The 22,767-nt window shown below is 41.2% G+C and overlaps 1 protein-coding gene across 4 annotated transcripts in view; it reads left to right on the forward strand.

The window, feature by feature from the left end:
* Positions 1-22,767, forward strand: part of DLC1 (DLC1 Rho GTPase activating protein) — a 236,805-nt gene that overhangs the window by 209,393 nt on the left and 4,645 nt on the right. For all 4 annotated transcript variants that reach the window (XM_086746475.1, XM_086746478.1, XM_086746477.1 and 1 more), the window contains 9 exons: positions 846-917; positions 3,736-3,817; positions 10,974-11,037; positions 13,926-15,352; positions 16,503-16,679; positions 18,626-18,785; positions 19,348-19,546; positions 21,924-22,137; positions 22,520-22,634. In XM_086746475.1, the coding sequence (XP_086602601.1) occupies positions 846-917; positions 3,736-3,817; positions 10,974-11,037; positions 13,926-15,352; positions 16,503-16,679; positions 18,626-18,785; positions 19,348-19,546; positions 21,924-22,137; positions 22,520-22,634 (2,510 nt within the window). The remainder of the gene's footprint in view (positions 1-845; positions 918-3,735; positions 3,818-10,973; positions 11,038-13,925; positions 15,353-16,502; positions 16,680-18,625; positions 18,786-19,347; positions 19,547-21,923; positions 22,138-22,519; positions 22,635-22,767) is intronic.

A 22,767-nucleotide genomic window follows, 5' to 3' on the forward strand; every position in this document is an offset into this window, starting at 1 on the left:
GAAGAACAAAGTTAACCCAATCCATTTCCTGAACACTTGGAGAATACCCTACATACATTTTATATTTTCCTAGTTTGAGTTACTAAAATAACGTATTCTTGATTTCTGCTTGTATTAGTTAAAAAATTAATTTGTGTATAATTTATTCACAGACTAATATAACCCATATTTAGAAGGTTTCCTTTCTTTCGGTGTCATGTATATGTATATGAATAATTTCATTTTGCGGCATGCTGTTTTGGGCAGTGTGAGGGAAAGTTAGCTGAATTTCCTGTAATGTATGAAGTGACTCATAAATGCCTTGAAGACCTCCAGTGAAACTGGGTTCTTGTTGGGTAGCAAATACGCGCCTGAGTGAGCTGCAATACAGTGCGTTGGTTGTTTTTGGGCTTGGGCCTGTCAATACTATCTACAAGATGTTAAAGTGCACAGTATTACGAGCTCTACTAGGAATTTCTGTCCAGACAAAGTAGTTGTGCCAAGAGGATCATAAGATTTGTTAAACAAGTGCTGCTCAAGTTGTTTGTGGTGCTGGTTTCCCTAGTATTAACAAAACCTGTATGGAATAATCCATAACTCCTGCAGTTTTCGTCTGTGCCTGTTTTTTCTGTTAAAATTACAAGCTGTTGATAAATCATGGGTGAAGGTTAGTGACTTTGCAGAGTCTGAGATACATTTGATCATAAGAATAAAAGCAAACTGGGATAAGCAAACGTGTGTCTCAGTTCAAAGTTGCTGAATATCTTCATGCTTATTTTGTAACAGGAATAGTAGAAATGGTGGAGAGGATATTTTTGCTTTGAAGATCACTAATCAGAGGGTGTCTTGTTTCTGTCCTCTTCCAGAAATCGAGGCCAAAGAAGCTTGTGACTGGCTGCGGGCTGCTGGGTTCCCACAGTACGCGCAGCTTTATGAAGGTAGGCACTCGAGCTTGCAAGTCGATCATCCCCTGGCAATTTCTGGGCAATAAGATGTAATATTCACCAATAAATAAGATTCAGCCCTTGCAATGATTTTTAGGGTCTAGGCTGTTCTCTGCTACCCACCACACACATAGATGTACCAAACCCAATGAGACTCTGAAACACTTTTGGTACGTCAACACCATGGTACATTCCCTGTAGTTAAAACACAAACTATATTTTCATTAATGTAATCGTCCACTGCTACGAGCCCAGTCTTAGAGAAGCACAGAAGCTGTGTCCAGCTCCACCAGCCAGCTCTCCTTATGGAGCAGAGGTAGGAAATTCTGCGTATACATGGATGCATCTGTGCACCTTGTGATTCCCAAGTCCTGTGTGGGTTTATTCAGAATAGTTTGGGTTGGTGTTAGACACAGGCTCGCTATGAAGGGAAAAAAGAACATACAAGCCATTGTTGCCAGATGTGCAGCAGCTCCTTGAAGAGACTGCTGCCTCTTGCACTCACTGGGCCTTCTGCGGGATGGATTCACTTCGCCTGTCCACTTTTACAAAGGTTTTGCTCCATTAAAACTGTTGTCTTCACTGCCTCTCTGACCTACTAGGAACTTGCAGATTTGGCATACAGTTCTTAACACTCAGATGGAAAATAACATACAGAAGTTTGTTTTAAAGTGTGACCTCCTTTTTATATATGTATATTATTGTTCAGAATTTCCCCCCCACACCATTTGAAATTACTTGTGTTGTAGTGAACTTATTATGCACCCTTATCTGCCTCTTCCTTTTTATAAAACAAACTCCAGCTGCTGCTTGTAAGAATGAGCATAGAAGGTCCATTATTTACTGTGAATAACTGTTGGAAATTACAGCAAATGCTGAGCTGACCTCCTTGAAAAATGATCTTGTGGAGCTTTGATTTGCAGCTGCATTGGCAATATGAGATGATAATAGCACTTTCAAAAGCAGCACTTGGCAAAAGTTTTCTTTGCCTGTTCAGAAATTAAATTTCCTTTTATTATTTCTCTTCCTTCTTTTTCCCTTTTTTTTTTTTTTTTTTTTTTTTTTTTTTTTTTTTTTTGGGCTAATGGAGATGCCAAGATTTTCTTGGGATGCAGGGCTGGGACTGTTACTTCCACTCTTTGTTAAAACTGGGGACAAGACTCTCAGCTGAAGATGTGAGCTTGGGAGTTTCATGTTATGCTAGCTGTAAATCTGCTAAGAAATTACTTACATTCAGAAAAAAAATGAAAAATCCCTACCTAGAGACTCTAAACTGGTACAAAGTTTCTAACGTAGGACAATGTCCTGCCTAACATCAAAAGGACCACAGAGGTGAGAGCAAGAGATGAGAGCAAGGCCAACCATACCCATTGAAAAGACAGCTGTCCTTATATGAAAACAATATACCATTGTCCTTTGCAAGCCTCCCTGGCAGCAGCAACAACAAAAACAGCAGCAGTGTAAATTAAGCATTAAAAAAAATAAAAAGGACTCATGCAGACTATGAACTTCTTCCAAGTCACCTCTCTCACTTAAGTTCTCCCGTATGTTTTCTTGTGGGCATTCTAAGGTAGTAACTTCCTCAGTGGAAAAACTTAGATCAGCACTGGTGAAAAATATAATTTGAATGTGCTCACCCTCTTTACTTGCACCTTGGGCTTAAAATAGTGAAGGGGAGACCTATGGAAGAATTGGGAAGTCACCTATATGGCATGGTCCCAGGCAGTACCATTTAAAATGGAGATTAATCCATCAGTTGCTTTGCTAAAACTGCAGTTTTCTGTAGAAAAGACAGAATTTCTTGCATTTTGCGGAATATAATTTGTTTATTCCTGAGGCAAAACCAGGACAAGTAGTTCATTTGAGAGATATTCTATTGGTATGGAAAACCCAGAATATTAGCTATCTTTCTGCAAATTAACACTGGTCCTATTCTTTTCATCATTTCAGCTCATTCTTTCCTAGTCTCTGGAAATGAAAATGTTTTATAGGCAATCCCTTAGACCAGCAAAGTTGTACACAACTGCAGCAGTGTATTTGTAGTTTGTCCCTGTGTTGCTGTGTGCCCTGAACACCCGGTGGCTTTGGTGGGAGTTTTGGCTGTGCAAGGAATGCCAGATCAGGACCTGTATGACAGTCAGGAATCTGTGGAGGACAGTAAATAATATATATTGTGGTTACTGCTTCAGAGCTATAGTAAATTTTCAGCTCTCTGCCAACATTATTTCCTCCCCCTCAGTCTCCCAGTTGTTTACCTAAATAATCTCCTAAGGAAAGGAGGTGGTATGGCCTCTGCGCAGCTTGGCTTGCTTTCATTTCAGTCCATATCTCATTGATGCTATAACAGTGTCAAACTTTTAAATAGTCTGATTAACAGCCAAGGAGATTCTGGTTTTCATTCTTTTCTAGATATTTGGAGTTTACTGACCTTTTTTCTTTTATGTGAGATATTAGTACTTTGATGGAGATTGTGTATTTATTTTAAATAGAGCCAGCCTGAGTCAGTTTATGCTTCTGATGTCAGATAGGGAGCTCGCATTTGCCTCTTTCCCTCTCTGGTTGTTTCATCTCTGCTTTGCTCCTTTTTCCCCCCATTTTGCATATGAACTTCCAGTTATCAAAGCTGCACATCAAAACCTCGTAGAAGAAAAGGCAGTATCTCTGGCATTTGAGATGGTAACGTGTGTTTACCTGAGAAGTGCCAATCACCGGCAGCTTGGTGAGCTCAACTGGAAGCAGATAGTCGTTTTGAAATAACTCATCGCTGGGAGTAAGAGTCATTTTGATTTCTCATCTGTCTTTATTCTTACAGATCTCCTTTTTCCAATTGACATCACTCTAGTCAAGCGAGAGCATGACTTTCTGGACAGAGATGCTATTGAGGCCTTATGCAGGTAGGTGAAAAGAAATAACACTACATTTTGAAACAAAATTCTTCCTGTGTCATAGAAAGTATAACCTGGGAAAAGCATAACCTCAACTGAATTGTGTACCATTAAATAACTATTTGCTTGAGACCTTTTTATTATCCACTATCAGGATGCTGTTTTCATTAGAATAAGACATTGGGCTAAGTAATGTTTGGGGATCTTATTTAAAACAAAGTTGGGAGGAAAGTGGCAGCAGTCTTTGTGACGGGTATTTCATAGGCCTGTTTTTCATTATTATTCTTAATTTGCTTTCATTACTAGTTCCCAAAATAGTTGGCCATGCAAAAGCAGAGCTATGCTGGCTACAACCATCTGCATGTACAACCGGAGCATCAGTTTGCACTGATGCTTTTCTGGGAGCAGTGTTAGCAAAGCCGTGTTGCTGCACTCCATTACTCTTTTGTCTTACGTTGATGAGCAGCTATGTATACAAACCCTCATGCTGACCTCAGCGCATCACCCTGTGTGCACCGTGATCAGCAAAGTGAGGGTGGGTATGGCTGTAAGGGATAATGTGAGTGCATACTAAGAGTTTACCACCACTGCAAAGGCTGACCTGCCCTCAGCCACGTGCTCCCATTGCATATCTTTGTTGTTTATGGGCTCCTTCCACAAACCAGTTCAACTCACCCTGCAGAAAAGGTCTGGATAGTTCTTTGCTGGCTTAATAAATTAGATCAGACCCTGGAGAGGCATAGGGAAGTTCAGAATAGGCGCAGAGGATGCGGCAGGACCCCACAGGCAGGAGGAGGGATGGGCAGCGAAAAAGAGGGAGCAAGACTTGGTGTGTGGCAGCATGGTTTTACAGATCTCCAGCCTCAGCATTACCAATCTTATGATAAGAGCAATTGCAGTGGCCCCGCCTGACAGTTACTTATCCATCAGTTACCTCCTCTAGTGTGAGTCTACAATCTTAAATGGCAAAAAAAAATGCCTTAACTTTTCCTGTCTCCTGTTACCTAGAAATGAGTGCAGTTTTCTGCCTCTGTCCTCCATTGTGGCAGCTTTCCAAATTGTCTGCAAAATGAATGCTTTTGGATACTGCATGCATGATGTCTGCAACTCTAAATGTCAGTAATTCTAATGAATTACAAAACCCTTTTAAGAAAGGCTTTAAGTTTATAGTGTTCTCATGCCGTCACTGCCATACTTGGAAGGAAAAGAGTGGGACTGGAATTTTAAGTTCTTTAGAAATATTTACAAGATTTTTAAACTAAGAAAACAGATTTGTTGTCCAGTCATTGGGAGGGGAAAAATCCCATTAATTTTAAATTCACACTCAAGATGTGCCCTGCGCAAGTGTAGGGCACCTGTCCCCTCTGTTAAAATGTGATGCACTGATGTGCTTGTTTGTGTGCTCTGGAACTTGTGAAGTCATTGAACAGAGAGTACAGCAACGTGTATAAATGCTGGTTCCCAGAAGCATGGTCTTCCCTTGCCAGGAAAACAAAATACAGTTAAGCCAGCATATTTTCAGTGTAGTGCTCGTCTGCAAGAATACTTTTTAACCTGGGTTTATTTATTTATATGGGGAAAAAAAGGTAGTAGATTGTTTATCACTGGTGCAAGTAAGAATATGTCCTCCATATCTCTCTGAGATTTGCTGCTAGTGTGATCGATAAAAGCAGTTAGCACTTTTTCTGAACATAGAGAACAGTAAAAAGATCTGTATCCTAAGAATGGAAGCTTATATTTTAAGCATTCTAATAAAGGTAAGCAAACCAAAATGGTGTGGGTATATAGATATTTTGTGAAACTAGGAAGTTTTATGTAAGTCTGCTAATTGTAAAATAGCCTCTTTGCTTTCATCTTCAATTTTTCTGTTTAATATGTGTAAGAATCCATGGGTTTTACTGCAGTTTGAGACAAAGATTTTAAATATTAAACTATAATTCTGAAGCCTGTGGTGTATATATCGGAGTTATCTTTTAGAAGGTAACTTTAAAACTGAAGCTGGTGTTTCTCTAGAAGCATTCAGAATAAAACTGTAGTAATTCAGTTAATCATCTTGGATGTCTGAATTTGGCCCTTTACCATTTGTGTTAGACAAAGCAGTACATTATCCCAACATTTCCACCTTTTGATATTTTTTCCACATCTCCTTGTTTAATTTTGCAAAGCTCATTAAAAAACATGGAGAAGGCACATCCTTTGGAATGCTGCATTTCTGCCTGAAGCCTGGGTTTATTTTGACTCATACCATAGACAGTATGTAACCAGGAAAGAGTTTTACTCAGTAAAAGACTTAGAGCTGTTTCACAACCTTAAATCTATCACTATTTCTTGACTGAAAATCGGAACAGTTTTAGAACTATTTGCATTTTCAGCACATAGCTAAATGAACACTGTATGCAGTGAATGGTAACACTGAGAATCTGCTTTTATGTATAACAACATTCTGCCAGCAGTTCTAATTACCTTGTTCTAATTGCTGCATGTGAAGAAATAATTTTTAAAAAGACTTTAGAAATCACAATGAGGGATTTTTTTAAAAATTGAAGCCTTTAAAGTGATAGCTTACATCTGAACAGTATTGTAAATTATCATTTAATAATCTTATTAGTGGAAGCAGGAAAACTAATGTAACTTTAAAAGCAGCTTATTAGTAAATGTTTTGCCAAATTCCTTTCTAAATGGAAAAGGTATCAATAGCCACCCCATTAAGAATTTTCTGGAAAAATTTTAAGTGAAAAGTGGGTTGAGACTTGAATTACAGAGATAGCGTATGGTAACAGTAGAAGATAGATGGTTAAGAAATGTCATTTAGTGATCTTATCATTAAATGTAAGGTTAAAAACATAAGAACCGTGACTCTACTTTAATTTGCTAGTATGCTTCATGTAGTGACTGTGCAAAGTACTGCTGGCCTTGGCTTCATAAGACGTTATGTAAGTTAATAACTGGGAATTTATCTCCAGAGGATAACTGGCTGCATTATGTGCTGGTGAAACTAAGTACTGAAACATGCTTAAAGGCTGTTGCTAAGTACAAAATACATAGCAAACCATGATGGAAGTCATATTTAATCTCCTTACACATAGCTAGAAAACTGCCACGCTATCTATGCAAGAGGTTTCTTAAATCTTTTACCATTAGGACTTCTCATCCAAGAAGTCATTTGTGATGGATTGGCATGAGCAACATCCACTGCTCGTATAATTTGATTTGTATGGAGCTGTCCTCTGTTGCAGGTTAGAACATGCAGATGAACCCCAGAAGCCAGCGTAGAGGTTGTCCACTGCAGTGAGACAAGAAAGCCCTTGTGTCTTCAATTAGTTTCGGGTGTAATGGAGTTGGAATTTGCCCTGTAAGAAGGAATTAAGAATTTAAATCCATCAAGAAAATACTTTAAAGCTAGATCATACAGTTACTCAGATTGAAAATTGTCATTTAAAAGGAATAAATATAATATTCTGCATTGCTGCAACTTTTCTTGGGTGCATGGGGTGAGAATTTTCTCCTGCTAGTGAGAACAGAATGAATTACCAGTGGTTACCGCTGGCATAGAACTGACTGTTTTCTAGATTAACAAAGGCTTTCTGTTATAAAGCTGCATTTTATTTTCTAAATTAGCTGAAGTTAGGTGTTCAAGTTGAAATTTTTGATAGTGAATGTCTTGTTCAGGCTAAACTAGCTTGGCCATTTCTGAGGAGAAGACTAGGAAAAATACATTGTTTGCTCACTTTCTGAGAGAAGCTCCAGTGCCTCGTGTTCTGAGTGCAGCAGGTTCAGGCTTCCAGTGTAATTGCTGCTCTGGGCTGGTATGGGTCAGTCACCACTCAGGGTCTGGGACTGAGAGGCAGGTCCTCTTGTGTTGGTCATCGTTAGGAAGAAGGGGTTTGCAGATCCAGGGTGAAGGAGAATGAGAGCTTGGATAGGATTTCTGTGTACGTGGAGGGTGAGGAAAAGTGACGTTTTGGAGACATAACACTCCACAGGAGTAAGATACCATCTGGATGCGAAGATGTACAGCGAGAGGGCTGACTCTAAGGCATTTATCTAAATAATGGGAAAGAATATTATCTTGTCATCCAGAAAGTGGCCACGGTAGGAGGCATTGTAGAAATTGATACTGAGATAGCCAGACGGTGAAAGCGGCTGTAACCGCTGTCTGCAGCAATCCTGCCCCATCTCTCTGTCTCCCATCTTGTCCCCACGAAGGTGTCGCTGAGACAGGTTTGGGCAAAGTAAGACGGAGCTAAAGAATGAGGCAGACCTGTTGACTGTCAGTAGGGAAATGATAAGTTGAATTTATACCTAGGAATGGAATTACCAAAGAAGAAGGTCCAGAGGCAGAAGAGAAAATTGCAGTTGAATTTGATGAGAAGATCTGTAGAAAATGAATGTGTGCTTTTGTGCTTAAAAAGTATTGCAAAACATATGTGAAGTGAAGGTTAATGACAGTTAGATAGGTAAGCAATTTTGCATATTGTACTGTTTTCAGTGTCCTGTAGCTCAAGGAACTGGGCACTGCTAAAGTCAAGCGGAAGCTGAAGCGAGCTGTGTGATGTATATAATGAAAGTTGCAGACTTGAGGTAATCACTGAAGAGCATTTAGGTTTTAGAAGGGAAACTAGGTTTGTGATGAAATCATGTCAGATGTGTAACAGAGCCTTTTTTTGCCTTGCTGCTATTGTTATTTAACCTCACTCATTGGAGGTTACCTTATCTTGCCTTCGTACTCATTTTTGAGAGGTGTGTGCTGGGGGATTTTTTTTCTTAAACACCCTCTGCGGAAACAGAGGTCTTTGCTCTACCCTTTTCCATCTATTTCAAGGTTTTAATTTGAGTAGGAGAAAAGTCTGTGGATGTAATCTTTGTGAAATCAGAGACCATCTTTATTAGCGGTCAGACACGCTGGAGCTAGATAAAGCCTGATACAGGGATTCGGTGGCAACTTCGCCTAAGTCAAAGGTTGCAACACTGTGAAATTTGTAAATTATTACGCAATATAGAACTGAAAAGAGTTTAATATTCCCTGCTCTTGTAACCCAGAAGTTTGAGAGGAGAATGTTTTTTACAGCAGAGAGAGGGAGCCGACTTTCTTCTGCTGTGTAGCCTCTTAAAAACCAAAATAGCAGTTTTGTTGTGTAGCACGTAGATGGTACTTTCACCCTTCAGCCGTGCTGTAAATGCAGTTCTTCTGAAATTCACTGAACTTGTGCATGTGCCCACCAACTGCAGCCAACAGAACTGAGCCTTCTGCCTTTTTGAAGTGAGAGCAAAGATGAAAATAGAGAGATCTGGATAACTTTCCTAACCTGCCACTGCCCTACTGTTTGACCCATGGCAATTCTTCCTGTTTCTCTTCTTTTCTGCTGTGTTGTGGCTGGGTCTAATTATAGATCAAACTGCCTTTTATTTTTTTTTTTTTTTTCACTTCATGACTGTAGCAAAAGCACCAGTAGGAGCTTTTCCATTTTCTTTGATAGCCTCAGGATCAAGCCCTGTGTAAATACCATCTGCAACCAATCCTTCGCATAAAAGGCGAGGGGAAAAAGCGGAAACTAGTAATTCTTCCTGTGCACACATTTTCTAGATTCAAGTTACAAGTTTAATGAATCTGAAAAGACTTGTCTGAAGCAACAAGGCAACTCAGCATTTCTTTTTTGTTTGGTTGGGTTTTTTTTTTGTTTTTGTTTTGTTTCAGTTTTTCAAAGCTGCTGATACAGGCTCTTCTTTACACTTATGTGAAAATTATACAACTTCCTTCAGAACGAATTAGGCTTTCTACAGCTCAGTTTTGCTCCTGTTGAATTTGGGCTGCAGTCCAGCTGAAGGAAAGGGGTGGCTCTGTTCCTCCGCCTCCCCTTTGCGCACACCACCCTTCACACAACTTGGAGAACTGACCTGGGAGAAATTCAGCCCAACAAAGTGTTGAAAGATTAGTTTTCAGCTCAGTTAGTCTCCTCACCCAGCCGTCAGCACAGCCTCACAAGGGGAAGTATTAACACAAGGGACCAAACTGTCGCTTCCAGGAAGCTGCTGCTTCAGCTTTTCCGCCTTCTGCATTGCACCCAGCCTGTTCCTGCACTTTGCCTTGCCATAGCACCAGCATTTTTCTAACCACACTTTACCAGTGCGGATTTTAGCTGAGCCATCTCCCTGGAGCAGTTTCTGGCAAGGCAAGGGCTGGGAGAAGGGCAGGAGACCAGAGCGGCCTGCACTTGGCTGTGCCTAAGCTGCCATGGAGCCATGTGTTTAATAATGCCAGGTTTTGCTCTGCTTTAAGCTGTTTGTGCTCAGGACTGTGCATTGAGCTTCTGGGGTAGAGAGGAGAAGAAAGATTTCTTTTCTTTTTTTTTGTTTTTGTTTTTGTTTTTGTTTTTGTTTTGGGGATACCTACCAGATCATTAGCTCACATCAGGGACTAGAAGGATGCTTCTCTACGTTCATACAGTACTTCAAGATACGCATCCAGACTGCTCTTAGGTTTCACAAGGAGGCTGAGTAACTATTATTGCTGCAGCAATTTATTTTTAAGTGTTACTCCTTTAGACTAACATTCTTAGGTGTAAAAGAAACGTTTAAGTTTAGAGAGTTTCACATCTCTGGTTGTTTTCTTTTTTTATCTGGTGAGTTGTCTTGTCCTAGGACTGTATTGAAAATAATCATTGTTCACAAACAAAACAGACACCAAATAAGTGGAAAATAAGTGTTTCTCTGTGAGGTTTTATCTTACAAAGTACATTTTAAAGCAACATACTGTTTCACGCAGGCACATGTACACAGCATCAAATAAGAAGCCTTTTCCCTTATTTTCAGTCTGTCGAGATTGACTATTTCAGGCTTCAGATGTCTCCTGTTTAAACAGATGTAATTATTACAATTCGTGGGATATAATGCACTTCTCAACTTAGTCTAAGTTTCCGTTCACTTCTCTTTACTTTGATTCAGGTAATTGTGACAAATAGTCACCTATCCCTCTCTCTGAAGTTAGAATAGAGCTAAATGTAATGGGTTAATGGTTAAGTCTAATTAGGGTTCTAATTGAAACTCTGCTTGTGGCTATTTGTATGCAAAGCAGTTTGGGGACAGCCTTCACAAAAGCTTCTGAACTGGAATAGCCTGTGTCAAAACACCGGGGTGTTCTCTTAATATGGTTTCCTTTGCTTTGCAGGCGCTTAAATACTTTAAACAAATGTGCAGTGATGAAGCTAGAAATTAGTCCCCACAGGAAAAGGGTAAGTTCCTTTAATATTTTCTGTTACAACACTGTATGTTAATAAAACTGAAAAAATATCTAGCAGATTGCTTAGCTAGTCTAGGATGGCATCTGAGTAGGACACACAGTCAAAACTCTGCTTACATTTCATTTTGTGTTCTCGTTGAATGAAAACTTCAGGGCTTGGCTGCAGCTAAAGATTATTTGTCTAGCTAACTCTTCTCGGGATGCTGCTCCCAGTCTGAAAGACACTGGGCTTCTCTGGCTGCCAGTGAGGTTGTCCATGTTGTAGTGTATTACCTGCACTTGGTAAAGGTAAAGATTGTAAAGATTGGTGGAGGCTGGATCCTGACCAGCCATGATGAGCTGACCTGAAGATTAGAGTGTCATCTTTGGTGTCATCGTCACAGTTTTGGTTCTTTGGCATCACTTTAGAAATTTATTATTTTGTTATAATGTAGGCAGGATCAACTGGACTGCACTTGGCCTGCAAAGGAAAGAGCCAATCCTTTGTAGGATTTGGCACGTTATTTTCTTGGGTTTTAATTATATCGCTCAAAATTAAAGTAAAATATTTACAGAATACATCAGCTACCTTTTCCAAAAGTGTGTATGTTTCCAGGGAGCTCAGCAGGAGTTATAAGTAATTCCTAGTTCTTCAGGATCCCCGTGGAGCATGGTGAGAAATAAGAGAGCCCCTACTGTAATTTCAGTAAGGCGGTGCCAACAGAAAGCTGAGTTGCTGGGGTTTGCTAGTAAGGTACCACTCGATAGCTGCCTTAAAACTGTGTGTGTGTCCTAGGATCAGTAGTTGATACCATCCCCAGGGATATGACAACTGGAGATAAAGATGACTGAGCTAAGGCAATACAATGCTGCCCTGCCCTTAACAAGAATGCATACAAATGCTCTGAGGTTGTTTACCAGGAATTAATCCCCTCTTTCCCTGTCTGTTTGTGGTATGTTGGAAACAGCATCCAAGCTCCAGAAGATAACACTCTGAGGCAGTATATATAGGAACTCTTTAAATGTAGGAGTAGACAGCTGGATTGCCGTTTATGACCACCAGAAGATTCCTCCTCCTTGTTCCTGAACCTCGTTAACACTGGAATGATCAGTATTGCTGTTAGAGGTCAGACCAGACCCGACTTCAGGTCCAAACACCAGATCTTCCGGAGTCTGGATGTTACCTTTTGTTTCAGTCCTTCCTGATTTTCATTCACCACCCATGTTCTGGCAGATGGACTTGGATCCTCTTCCCTTTTGTTGTTAACTTAATTAAAATCAATACTTAGCCTTTAAAGCTTTTTAACAGTAGGGAAAAATTGTGCTGATAGAAACATGTGTTTCCTTATGTTTGCATTAACCTCTTTGCAAATTAAGATCACTTTACAGCTCCTTTTTTTCCAGTCAAACTACATTCACCACTGAACCATCTTTATTATCTGTTGGCAGTTTCAGGTGATTTGTTTTCTGCCTGAAAACTTTAAATAAGCAAGTGAGTCTTCTTAGGTTTTCATCTGAGTCATGGACAGAAGTAGTTTGCAGTAGCTGGGAAACAAAGAAAATGACATTTGCTCTGTGTCCCATGTGTATTTGGTTATAAAAAATAAATATGGTGTTTCACTTATTTTGCTGAGCTGATGAACTGTACTGTTTAAAAAAAAACCAAAAAAACAAAACCAACACCCCCCAAAAAACTAAGAGGGGATCAGGAGCTGAAGTATGCATAAATAAAATACTTGAAATATGAATTATTTACTTATTTTTCAAAGAATAAATGTTTGTGTTCGTGGCACACAAATAGTTACAGTTTGGGGCAGGCATGTGTGTTTGTTTTTAAATTAAAGCAATCTAAACAAATGGAGTGTAACTCCTGGAGCTGAGTGGCAATTAGCGTTTCCTACTCTGAACACCAAAGGTTATTTTGTGGTTTCATGGTGTTGTATTAAAATATCTTAATTGGTTTTATTCTTCCAACGTGAAATTTTCCAGATATGTGAAAGACCAAAGATGTCAGTCCCAGGATCATCCCCTTTCAGTATTTAGATGAAAAGATTGTAGGCGTAGGTGATGTACGTGTAATTGTGCCCTCAGGCGTTACTCATACATCAAACATCATCAGTGGAGACGTTATTTACAATTTACTTACGTGCTACACTGTCAGTGAGCTCTTGCTGCTCACTATCTATGAGTGTTAAAGTTTGCCTGGAGCGAGACTGAGGTAGAAACTTCACAGGACATTCTTAAAATGTTAGCTGCTAGCCTGTGGGAGGAAGAGTGGACCAGGTAAGAGCCTGGAGGCATCACACTCCTGCAGTGCCAGAGGTTTTTCTGCTCTCCCATTAGTCACAGCGAGGAGACCGTTCAGACTTCCCAAATGGGTAAGAAATTAAGCTGCTACAATTCATAATGTATGAGAAACATCTTGTAATTGCAAAGAGGAGTATAAACACACAGCCACTATCAACAGAGTGTAACTTTGGAGAGAGTCCAGAGGGACCTCAACCCCTGACTGACTCCATTTTAAAATTTTATGCATGCCAGGAATTTCCATTGATCTGAGGGCTATCCACTGTGACCAATTAATTAAAAGTCTATGGATACTAGGGGTTTTAGAGAAGAGCAATTTAAAGCAGATTGTATTGTTTGTTTCTTTTTACAAAGCATATATCTTTTGTATTTAAAAACTGTTAAACTATATTGCCTGTCCCATGTTATCTTTTCCTGTGATGAGCTTAATGGCCTAATCTTGTTTTCCCTGAAGTAAAAGACTATTTTCACTTTAAATTCACTGAGAACCAGGTCATGCTTAAAGCAGTTTAGTGGGCATTGTATTTAAATGCAACTGCCTTTGCTGTTTGGGAAGTTTGTAAGCAGTACTTTCAGGGTTTTTCTTCTTTGCAGAGCGAAGATTCAGATGAAGATGAACCTTGTGCAATAAGTGGCAAATGGACTTTTCAGAGGGACAGCAAGAGATGGTCAAGGCTTGAAGAGTTTGATGTGTTCCCTCCAAAACCAGACTTGAATACCCCCTCCCCAGAAGCTCCTCACCTTACTAACGCGGCAAGCCGTGAGAGTGTGCTAACAGACTTCAGTGAACGCCAGGAGGTGGCTTCCATTCTGAGCATCAGCAGCACCAGCAGCCACCAACCAACCCTGCAGAGCGAGGCATCTACCACCAGGACAAACTCGGTTGTGAGCGTTTGTTCATCGAGCAATTTCATAGCTAATGATGACTCATTCAGCAGCCTGCCCTCGCCCAGGGAGCTGAATAGCTTCAGCTTCAACCCAAAAGCCAATGAGAAGAACACCAAGTCCAAAACAAAGAGCCTACTCAAGAGAATGGAGAGCCTGAAAATCAAGAGCTCTCACCATGGCAAGAGCAAAACTCCTTCAAAGCTTGGCCTTATTATTAGCGGGCCCATCCTGCAGGAGGGCATGGATGAAGATAAACTGAAACAACTTAACTGTGTGGAGATTTCTGCCCTCAATGGCAATCACATCAGCCTCCCCATGGTACGAAAGAGGAGCGTCTCAAATTCGACCCAGACCAGCAGCAGCAGTAGTCAGTCTGAGACGAGCAGTGCCGTCAGCACGCCCAGTCCTGTCACGAGAACACGCAGCCTCAGTGCTTACAATAAAAGGGTGGGCATGTACCTGGAAGGCTTTGACCCCTTCAACCAGTCAACGTTCAGTGACGTGATGGAGCAGAATTTCAAGAACCGGGGAAGCTTTGCAGAAGACACAGTGTTTTTTATCCCTGAAGATCATAAGCCTGGCACTTTTCCCAAAGCACTCTCCAATGGCAACTTCTCCCCGACAGAAAGCAATGCCTCTGTGAACTGGAGGACAGGGAGTTTCCACGGACATGGCCATCTCACCCTTCAGAGGGAAAACAGCGGCGACAGCTCAAAAGAGCTGGGCATGGGGAAAAGACGAAACTCCTCCAGCTCAGTGAGCAGCCGCCTGAGTATTTACGACAACGTGCCAGGTTCAATCCTGTATTCCAGTACGAGTGACCTGGCAGACCTTGAAAATGAAGACATATTTCCAGAACTAGATGACATCCTGTACCACGTCAAAGGGATGCAGAGAATAGTAAATCAGTGGTCAGAGAAGTTCTCAGATGAAGGGGACTCCGACTCGGCTCTCGACTCCATCTCCCCGTGTCCTTCCTCTCCAAAGCAGATCCACCTCGATGTAGATAACGATCGAACAACACCGAGTGACCTTGACAGTACTGGGAATTCACTGAATGAAACAGAAGAGCCCTCGGGGATGCAGGACAGGAGGGACTCTGGGGTGGGTGCATCGCTGACACGGTCCAGCAGGTGAGATCATGAACTCTGGAACTTAAGGAGGCCCCAGTGAGGTCCCCTCTGGCCCAAGTGCCTGTGTGGTGGCTGCACCACACTCAGTTAAGGTGCAATGGAAGTTGTGGCCATTCAAGCACACACATGCTTGTTCCCATTGCTTCCCAAAACAATTATAGGTGAAGGCAATATTTGTGCAAGACTTATAGACAAGTGATTCTCACACTTCATAGCTAGATGTTTGTGTGTTCAACCTGAGTTGTCACTGAAAAACAGCCCTCTCAGCAAGTCAGCATTAGGAGCAAAGTTCAGGCAGTTTTGGGGGATGGTGGTTCTTCAAACTGAAACAGTGTATGGGAGGGAGAGGGACTTCAAGTAGGATTATTCACTTTCTAAGTTGGCTAGGAGAACCAGTGTAAGTATGGTCTGGTTTGTGTCAGTGTGTAGTACAGGCTTTGATTTCTAGACTGTTTCAAAAAATTGCACTTTTCGGTAGCAAGCTGTTTCTTAATAGCATGCTAGGGCATTAAATCTGTGGGGAAAATGAGGTTTGTTTACTTTCTCTTGATCACTGTAGCACAGTGGGGAACTGGGGGAGCTCCAGTGGCCACCCAGTTTCTGCTGGGAGTTTTACTGTGGGATGGATTACTATGTTTTGTATTGTGAGTGGAGCAAGGAGTTGAACTCTTTCTAGCTTTGTTTCCAGTTTTCCTTTAAAACTGGTGCAGGTCATTTAGGGGCCTGGTTTCTGCTGTCATTTAGTTGCCTACAGCTGCTACTGTGTACTTAATGGGACTTTTAGAAGCGCTTAGTTCCCATTTGATGTGTCCTGAAAATGTGGGCCATTTTTTTCCTAATGGAGTTTTTTTATTCCCATTGCATTAATACTGAAAGGGCTTCTGAAAAAGGGTGTTGGAGCCCTCAGAGGATATCTGATAGGGCAAGACCGTGTGGTTAACACTTAGTTGTGGGTCAGCTCAGAGTGCAGGTTGCCATCTGAAGCACCTGCATATGCTGCATTGCACCAGGTGATGCAGAGATGCTGATGGCTGTGAAATCTCAGAAGACAGCAGCGGCCAAGGGCAGGAGCTTAGCAGTACATTTGCGGTAATTTCTATAGAGATGTTTCAGTGACCGGTCCTCACGCTGTCCCCTATCTTCTCTGCAGGCACAGGCTGAGGTGGCACAGCTTCCAGAGCTCCCACCGGCCCAGCCTCAGCTCAGTGTCGCTGCAGATCAACTGCCAGTCTGTGGCGCAGATGAACCTGCTGCAGAAGTACTCTCTTCTGAAGCTGACTGCTCTCCTGGAGAAGTACACACCGTCCAACAAACACGGTTTCAGTTGGTAAGGGCACAGAGCCATGTGTAGACAGTCCGGCTGTGCAAGCACAACAGTTGCACTCATCCTAAGCAACTTTTAGAAAGATGCAATAAATCCCCCCATCTCTCTATTTCCATATTTGCACTTCTTCCTCCAGCCTGTGCTGACAGTGATTTGTGGTTCCTAAGACGGGGCTAAAATCACTAACGCTTTACGTAAAGTGTAATCTTATTGGGCGTGAGAAGTAAGTTTATAGGGGGCATGTGAGGGAGTAAGAGAAATTAAGTACAGGCCAGCTTTCTGAGCAGGAAGATGTCCACTATCCATAGCGAAAAAAGGACTAGTTGTATATTGAGGCAGTTAGCGAGCAATGGCACAAACCACAGATGATCTCAGTAGATGCTTGCTTTTCTTCAGTTACTCCTTAAATATTTGCTTTAGATTCTCTATATGATTATGTCATTAAATAGTGTAAATTGCCTTTAGTTCTAGTGTCTCATTAGCTGAAAACTATCTCCTCTCTTTAAAGCACAATAAATCCACCTCTGTAAATCCAGTTAACTTGCAAAAAAGATGAGAGGAGGAAGAAAAGCTGGGAGAATGGTGGAATTTTTTTGCGGGCAGCAATTTCTGCTGTGGCCAGGTGGTTGTAACCCAGTTGAATGGTTTTTGTCAGAAGAATGAAATAGAAAGCGCTTATATTGTATCTGCAGTGCAGCCTGTGTAACCTTCAGGATGCAAAAGACGCAATAGAATTTTTCTCCTCCCTACCACAGGCCAGCCTCCTCCCTTCCCCAGGAGTCACAGAGAGTATTTAGCTTCAGCATCAAAGTACCTCCTGTTCAAAGGCTGTTATTATGTCAGCCTTTCTAAATACAGAAGTTGTTTGTTCTGAAAGACAGAAATAAGTATTGACCGGTTATCCCTGCATGCTTCAGATTCTCGGTGGAGATCGCAATGTGTTTTTTCACATTCCAGTGGCATGTTTTTTGACAAAGCAAGTATTATTCATACATGTATCAATAATGCCCTAAACTTAACCGTATGGCAATACAAATTGGTTCTGTTTTACTATGTAACAGATTAGTCAGCTGTAAATCTAATGCGCTGTTTGTATAGCTGTACTGTATATTGAAATGTTAAATAGGTCTCCCTGTTTTCCAGTGCTACTGTGTCCTATTAGTTGTTGCACTGGACATTAGGTTTTCTCCCTGTTTAGGAAAATGATCTCAATATTTTCACATTTTAATGGCTTTTTTTTTTTTTCCTCCCTTTATGAAACCAATACTCTCGGGGACCTGGGGGTAAATAATTCTTTTGAATTTAGTAACTTCTTCCTTGCAGTCATAAGCAGATGGAAAGGTCTCTCATTGAAACTGGAGTGGGAGGTGGGGGTAAAAACAGTCACTGGCTGACAAGGAGGGGGGTCCCTTAAAGGGCTTGTTTATAGAGCTGAAGTTTTTAGCTGACAAACTCAAATGTATTACATCAGTTTCCTGCTGTTATGCACACTGGTGGGTGGTGGACCCAGTTTGAGGACTTTGCAGAACAAGTAGTTGACATACAAAAGCTCATTGTTCAAATGCCCATCTTTCCCGAAACCTAAAGAAGCAGTGTTATAAGGGGTCACTGACCGCAGAATTTATTTTGACTCCTTTTGCAATTCAATCTGGCCCCTGCAGTTTTACCCTGTAGCTTTTGTCCTACTAATATTGATGGAGTAGCACCACATTAATACTTACAGGCAGCATACTGCCCTGAATGTCAAGCCTTTCTCTTAGAGAAACTCTGTTTTCTGTCCTCTCCCCCTTCCCAACCCTAAATGGATTAGCTATTTTGTACTGTCACTGCTTTCCATATTACTAAAATGTTTCACTTATTTTCACTGACTTTCTGAATTACTGGAAATACAGAAGATAAATGGTCAACAGAGGTGTAATTTAATTTTGTCATTCCATTTGCTTAAATAGGGCAGTACCGAAATTTATGAAGAGGATAAAGGTGCCAGATTATAAAGACCGAAATGTGTTTGGAGTACCACTGCAAGTCAACGTCCAGCGCACAGGGCAGCCTCTTCCACAGAGCATTCAGCAAGCCATGCGGTACCTCCGCAACCACTGCCTGGATCAGGTGGGTTTTGCTGTACTCTTATCCCACACGCATGCAGCACCCAAAACTCAGCCTTCCGTTAATTTTTATTGTTCCTGGATTAGACTGAAAAAGTGTACTCAAAACAGGACAAAATAGATAATTAATGCAAGGAAAGCTTTCCATGAAATTAGAACCCGTACAAGAAGCTAAAGAGCATACTTTAGGGAAAAACTGCATGGGGAAAAACTCTTTAGCAGGGCCTGTTGTGATAGGACATGGGGTAACGGTTTTAAAATAGAAGGAAGCAGATTCAGACTTGATATAAGGAAAAAAATTTGACAATGAGGGTGGTCGAACACTGGAACAGGTTGCCCAGAGAAGTGGTAGATGCCCCATCCCGGGAAATATCCAAGGCCAAGCTGGACAGGACTCTGAGCAACCTGATCTAGTTGAAGGTGTCCCTGCTTACTCCAGGGGGGTTGGACTAGATGACCTTTAAAGGTCCCTTCCAACCCTAATGATTCTATGATTTTATGATACTTAGATGTTTCAAATTTGCTGGACTCATTATAAATGTATTTACCTTTCCATATATATATAGGTTGGACTGTTTAGGAAATCTGGAGTCAAATCAAGAATTCAGGCTTTGCGTCAAATGAATGAGAATTCAACAGACAGCGTCAACTACGAAGGCCAGTCTGCTTATGATGTAGCAGACATGTTAAAGCAATACTTCCGTGATCTCCCTGAGCCTCTCATGACCAACAAACTCTCCGAGACCTTCTTACAGATATACCAATGTAAGTACTGAGATTTCTACAGCTAGATGGCAAATGGTCAGTTGTGTGGCAAGGGTGGAACCTTCTAATATTGCTTCTCTGGGCACTACAGGTGTTGTATATGTTGATCTTTTGCTTTTCTCTAGCAGCCATTATAGTTCAGGCTGCCTCATAAGGAACTGATTTTTGATGTTCCAATTGTATAACAAGTACAAGTTCTTTTTATTTCATCTTTCTCTGTAGCTTGGGAATAAATATAAATCCTCCATCACTTGCTATAAAGTTTCCTCTCTTCTGTGAGCATACTGGATATTACAGTTGGAAAATAAGCCTCATCTGATGTGGCTAGGTAAAGGAGCTGTGCAAGCATTACACGAACAGAGTTTGGAGCTTTCGAGGGGATTGATGTCCACTAACTTACTGAGATATTTTTTTTTTTATAAGAGCAAGGCTGCCAAAAAATACCTATTTCCTTATAATTCATATTCTTCTATCCTTCACCACAAGTTTTGAAAACAACCTTTGATTTGAAGGCTTTTCTGTTACCAACTTGTAGCTACTTAACTGATAGGTACCATAACAGAAAGTGCTTAGAATAAGTCACATCAAAAATGGAGTTTATCAGTGCACGTGCAAAGAAATAATTAATCTTTCTGAGATGGCAGGTTTAACTCCAGCAAGGGAGACATTCTGTTTTGGGAGCTAGGTAAATTGAGTTCTGTGTGGATGGTAATTTTGTTCTGGATCTTCCCAAAAAAACACGTTGTCTTTCAGAAGTTTTCTTCAACATTGTTTCACTAGGAATAATCTACTTTATAAAATGGCCAAAGATGAATTAATGTTTGGTGACCGGAAATTTAAAGCTTTCATGGGGATCCAAACTGATGCAAGCACTATGAGCACCTTGCTGATCCTGTGGTTTCTCTTCCTAACACCAGCCCAGCTCCCGCGCCATGTATCCTTCCCCTGGTAGCACAGCTACAACAGAACCTACTGCAAAAACACCTTCTTTGAGCCCTTGCTGTATTTTGTGCCGTGCTTATGAGGATGGCTACAAAAAGGTCACAGGAAGTTCCTTCAGGGCTCCGTAGGTGGAGGTGACAGTTTAAAATGAAAACATACATACTGTTACTTCAGTGTACGCATTTTTTATGTGTGTTTGGATTCCCAGGAAGGTTTATGGAGAAAATTAGTTAGACTCTCCACTTCTGTGCATATTAAACAGCAAGTCTATGTGGGTTCAGTGACAGAAAGAGTTTGACAGAGCACTACAGAAGTATCTGTTCCTTTCCTTTTGCAGGCGGTAGGTCTGAGGAATCCCCAGAGGTGGTTGGGAAGTTTTATCCCTGTGTAAAGCAAAAAGAGCCTTAAAGCAGCTGTAAATCTTGCTTTCCTGCAAAGGACAAAATTTCCCTTTGCTTCGGTGTTACGCACCAGGCTGCGCACTGGAATTGTCCGCATGTGGCTTCACTGTGCTTTGAGCTAATTGAGGGGAGAGTGTGAAAAACAGTGGACTTTTGTTTAAAATTGCTTTCTAAACTCACCTGCAAGCCTTACAAAGTTGCTGAAGCCCAATGCAAATACCAATTAAATATCTAGTTAGCACTGTATTACGAGACGTGCAGTGAGGGTGGTGTGGTGCTAATGGTGATATAAATGCTCCAGGACTCTGATGTTGTTTTCAGAGACGGCTTGTTGGAAATCCCTTTATAAGAAGCAGATCTGATCTGGGTTATTTCATTTTTTGTTCCCTTCAAGTTTGGAGGAGAGGGCCTTATATAAAGACACACGTCAAATTTTTCCAATGGCTGTTTGTTGTTAGTAACCAAGGAGCTGTTTAATGGTATGGGGCTTCACAGCGTTGACTTTCTTTTTCCACCGCATGACTTTGAATGATCTGCTCAATAAAGCAACCCTCTGTGTTTGGTAATGCGCTTTCTGGATATTTTATGACATCATTATTGAAAAGCTTTGCTAGCCAATTTATTTAATTAATTCACCTATTCTAAAATGCATTTGTGTTTTGAATTTCTTTGAAAGCCAAAGAATTTCTAAATTGGCTGGACTGTTAGCTTGTTCACTGCCTGACTCCAGGCTTCTGTCATTTTAATGCATCTGCAGGAGCATATAGCTGTTCAAATTAAATCTAAAATTAACACTGGCCTAGGCACAACTTCTTCTTGCTTGCATTTTTTGTGAGGCAGGAAATAGCTGAGGGTAGTTTAAACTAGTGGGTTAAAAAAAATTCCTTCATGTTTCCTACGAATGGCATGCATCCTGAAGGAAATCACTTCAAACTGGAGTCAAATATTTGAAGCTGGAATTTGCTTTGGGATGTATTCATGCTGTGTGTGTGGAAAATCAATGAGCTGATGAGAGAATTACTAATATTATGCAGATGTGCCAAAGGATCAGCGTCTCCAGGCTATCAAGGCTGCCATTATGCTTTTACCCGACGAGAACAGGGAGGTCCTCCAGATTCTTCTGTATTTCCTGAGTGATGTCACAGCTGCAGTGAAGGAAAACCAGATGACACCAACAAACCTGGCCGTCTGCTTAGCACCTTCCCTTTTCCACTTAAACACTCTCAAAAGAGAGAATTCTTCCCCAAGGTAGGTCTCTGGGGAGCAGGGCTTATTGCTGCTGGTCCCGTACCACAGATAGGGGTGTTGTGCAAAGTCTAGCATTGACTCAACCAGTTGTGATCACCTTGGACACCTCAGAGGGCACCAGGTGTAGAACAGTTATGGGATCCTACCCATTCTTCCTCAAGAAGGAAGAAACGGGGGCGGGGGTGGGGGGATTCCAAAGAAAAAGTTTAGAGAGAGTAGCAAGAGAAGTCAGTAACACCATGCCAAGATTTGGTCCCAGGCAGCAGTGCTCTAAATCACCAGCAGATTTAGGAATCCTACTGTTTTCTTACCAAGCATCTCTCTTGCTCTCCATTAAATAACTGGATTTTTGTGTGTGTCTGTGCTCTTTTTCCCTGTGAAGGGTGATGCAAAGAAAACCAAGCCTGGGAAAACCTGATCAGAAAGACCTAAATGAAAATCTGGCTGCAACCCAAGGGCTGGCTCATATGATTGCGGAATGCAAGAAGCTCTTTCAGGTAAAACACCTATTTGCAAAACTAATGGGTGGAGTATTGGCCAACATGGCTTATTAGATCTGCTGTATAATGGAGAGCTAGGAATATCTCTTTATTTAAGTAAAGTTTAATACATTTTTAAAAAACTTTGCAT

The sequence above is a fragment of the Chlamydotis macqueenii genome, chromosome 4, assembly GCF_036417535.1.
Source record: "Chlamydotis macqueenii isolate bChlMac1 chromosome 4, bChlMac1.mat, whole genome shotgun sequence".
Taxonomy (NCBI): domain Eukaryota; kingdom Metazoa; phylum Chordata; class Aves; order Otidiformes; family Otididae; genus Chlamydotis; species Chlamydotis macqueenii.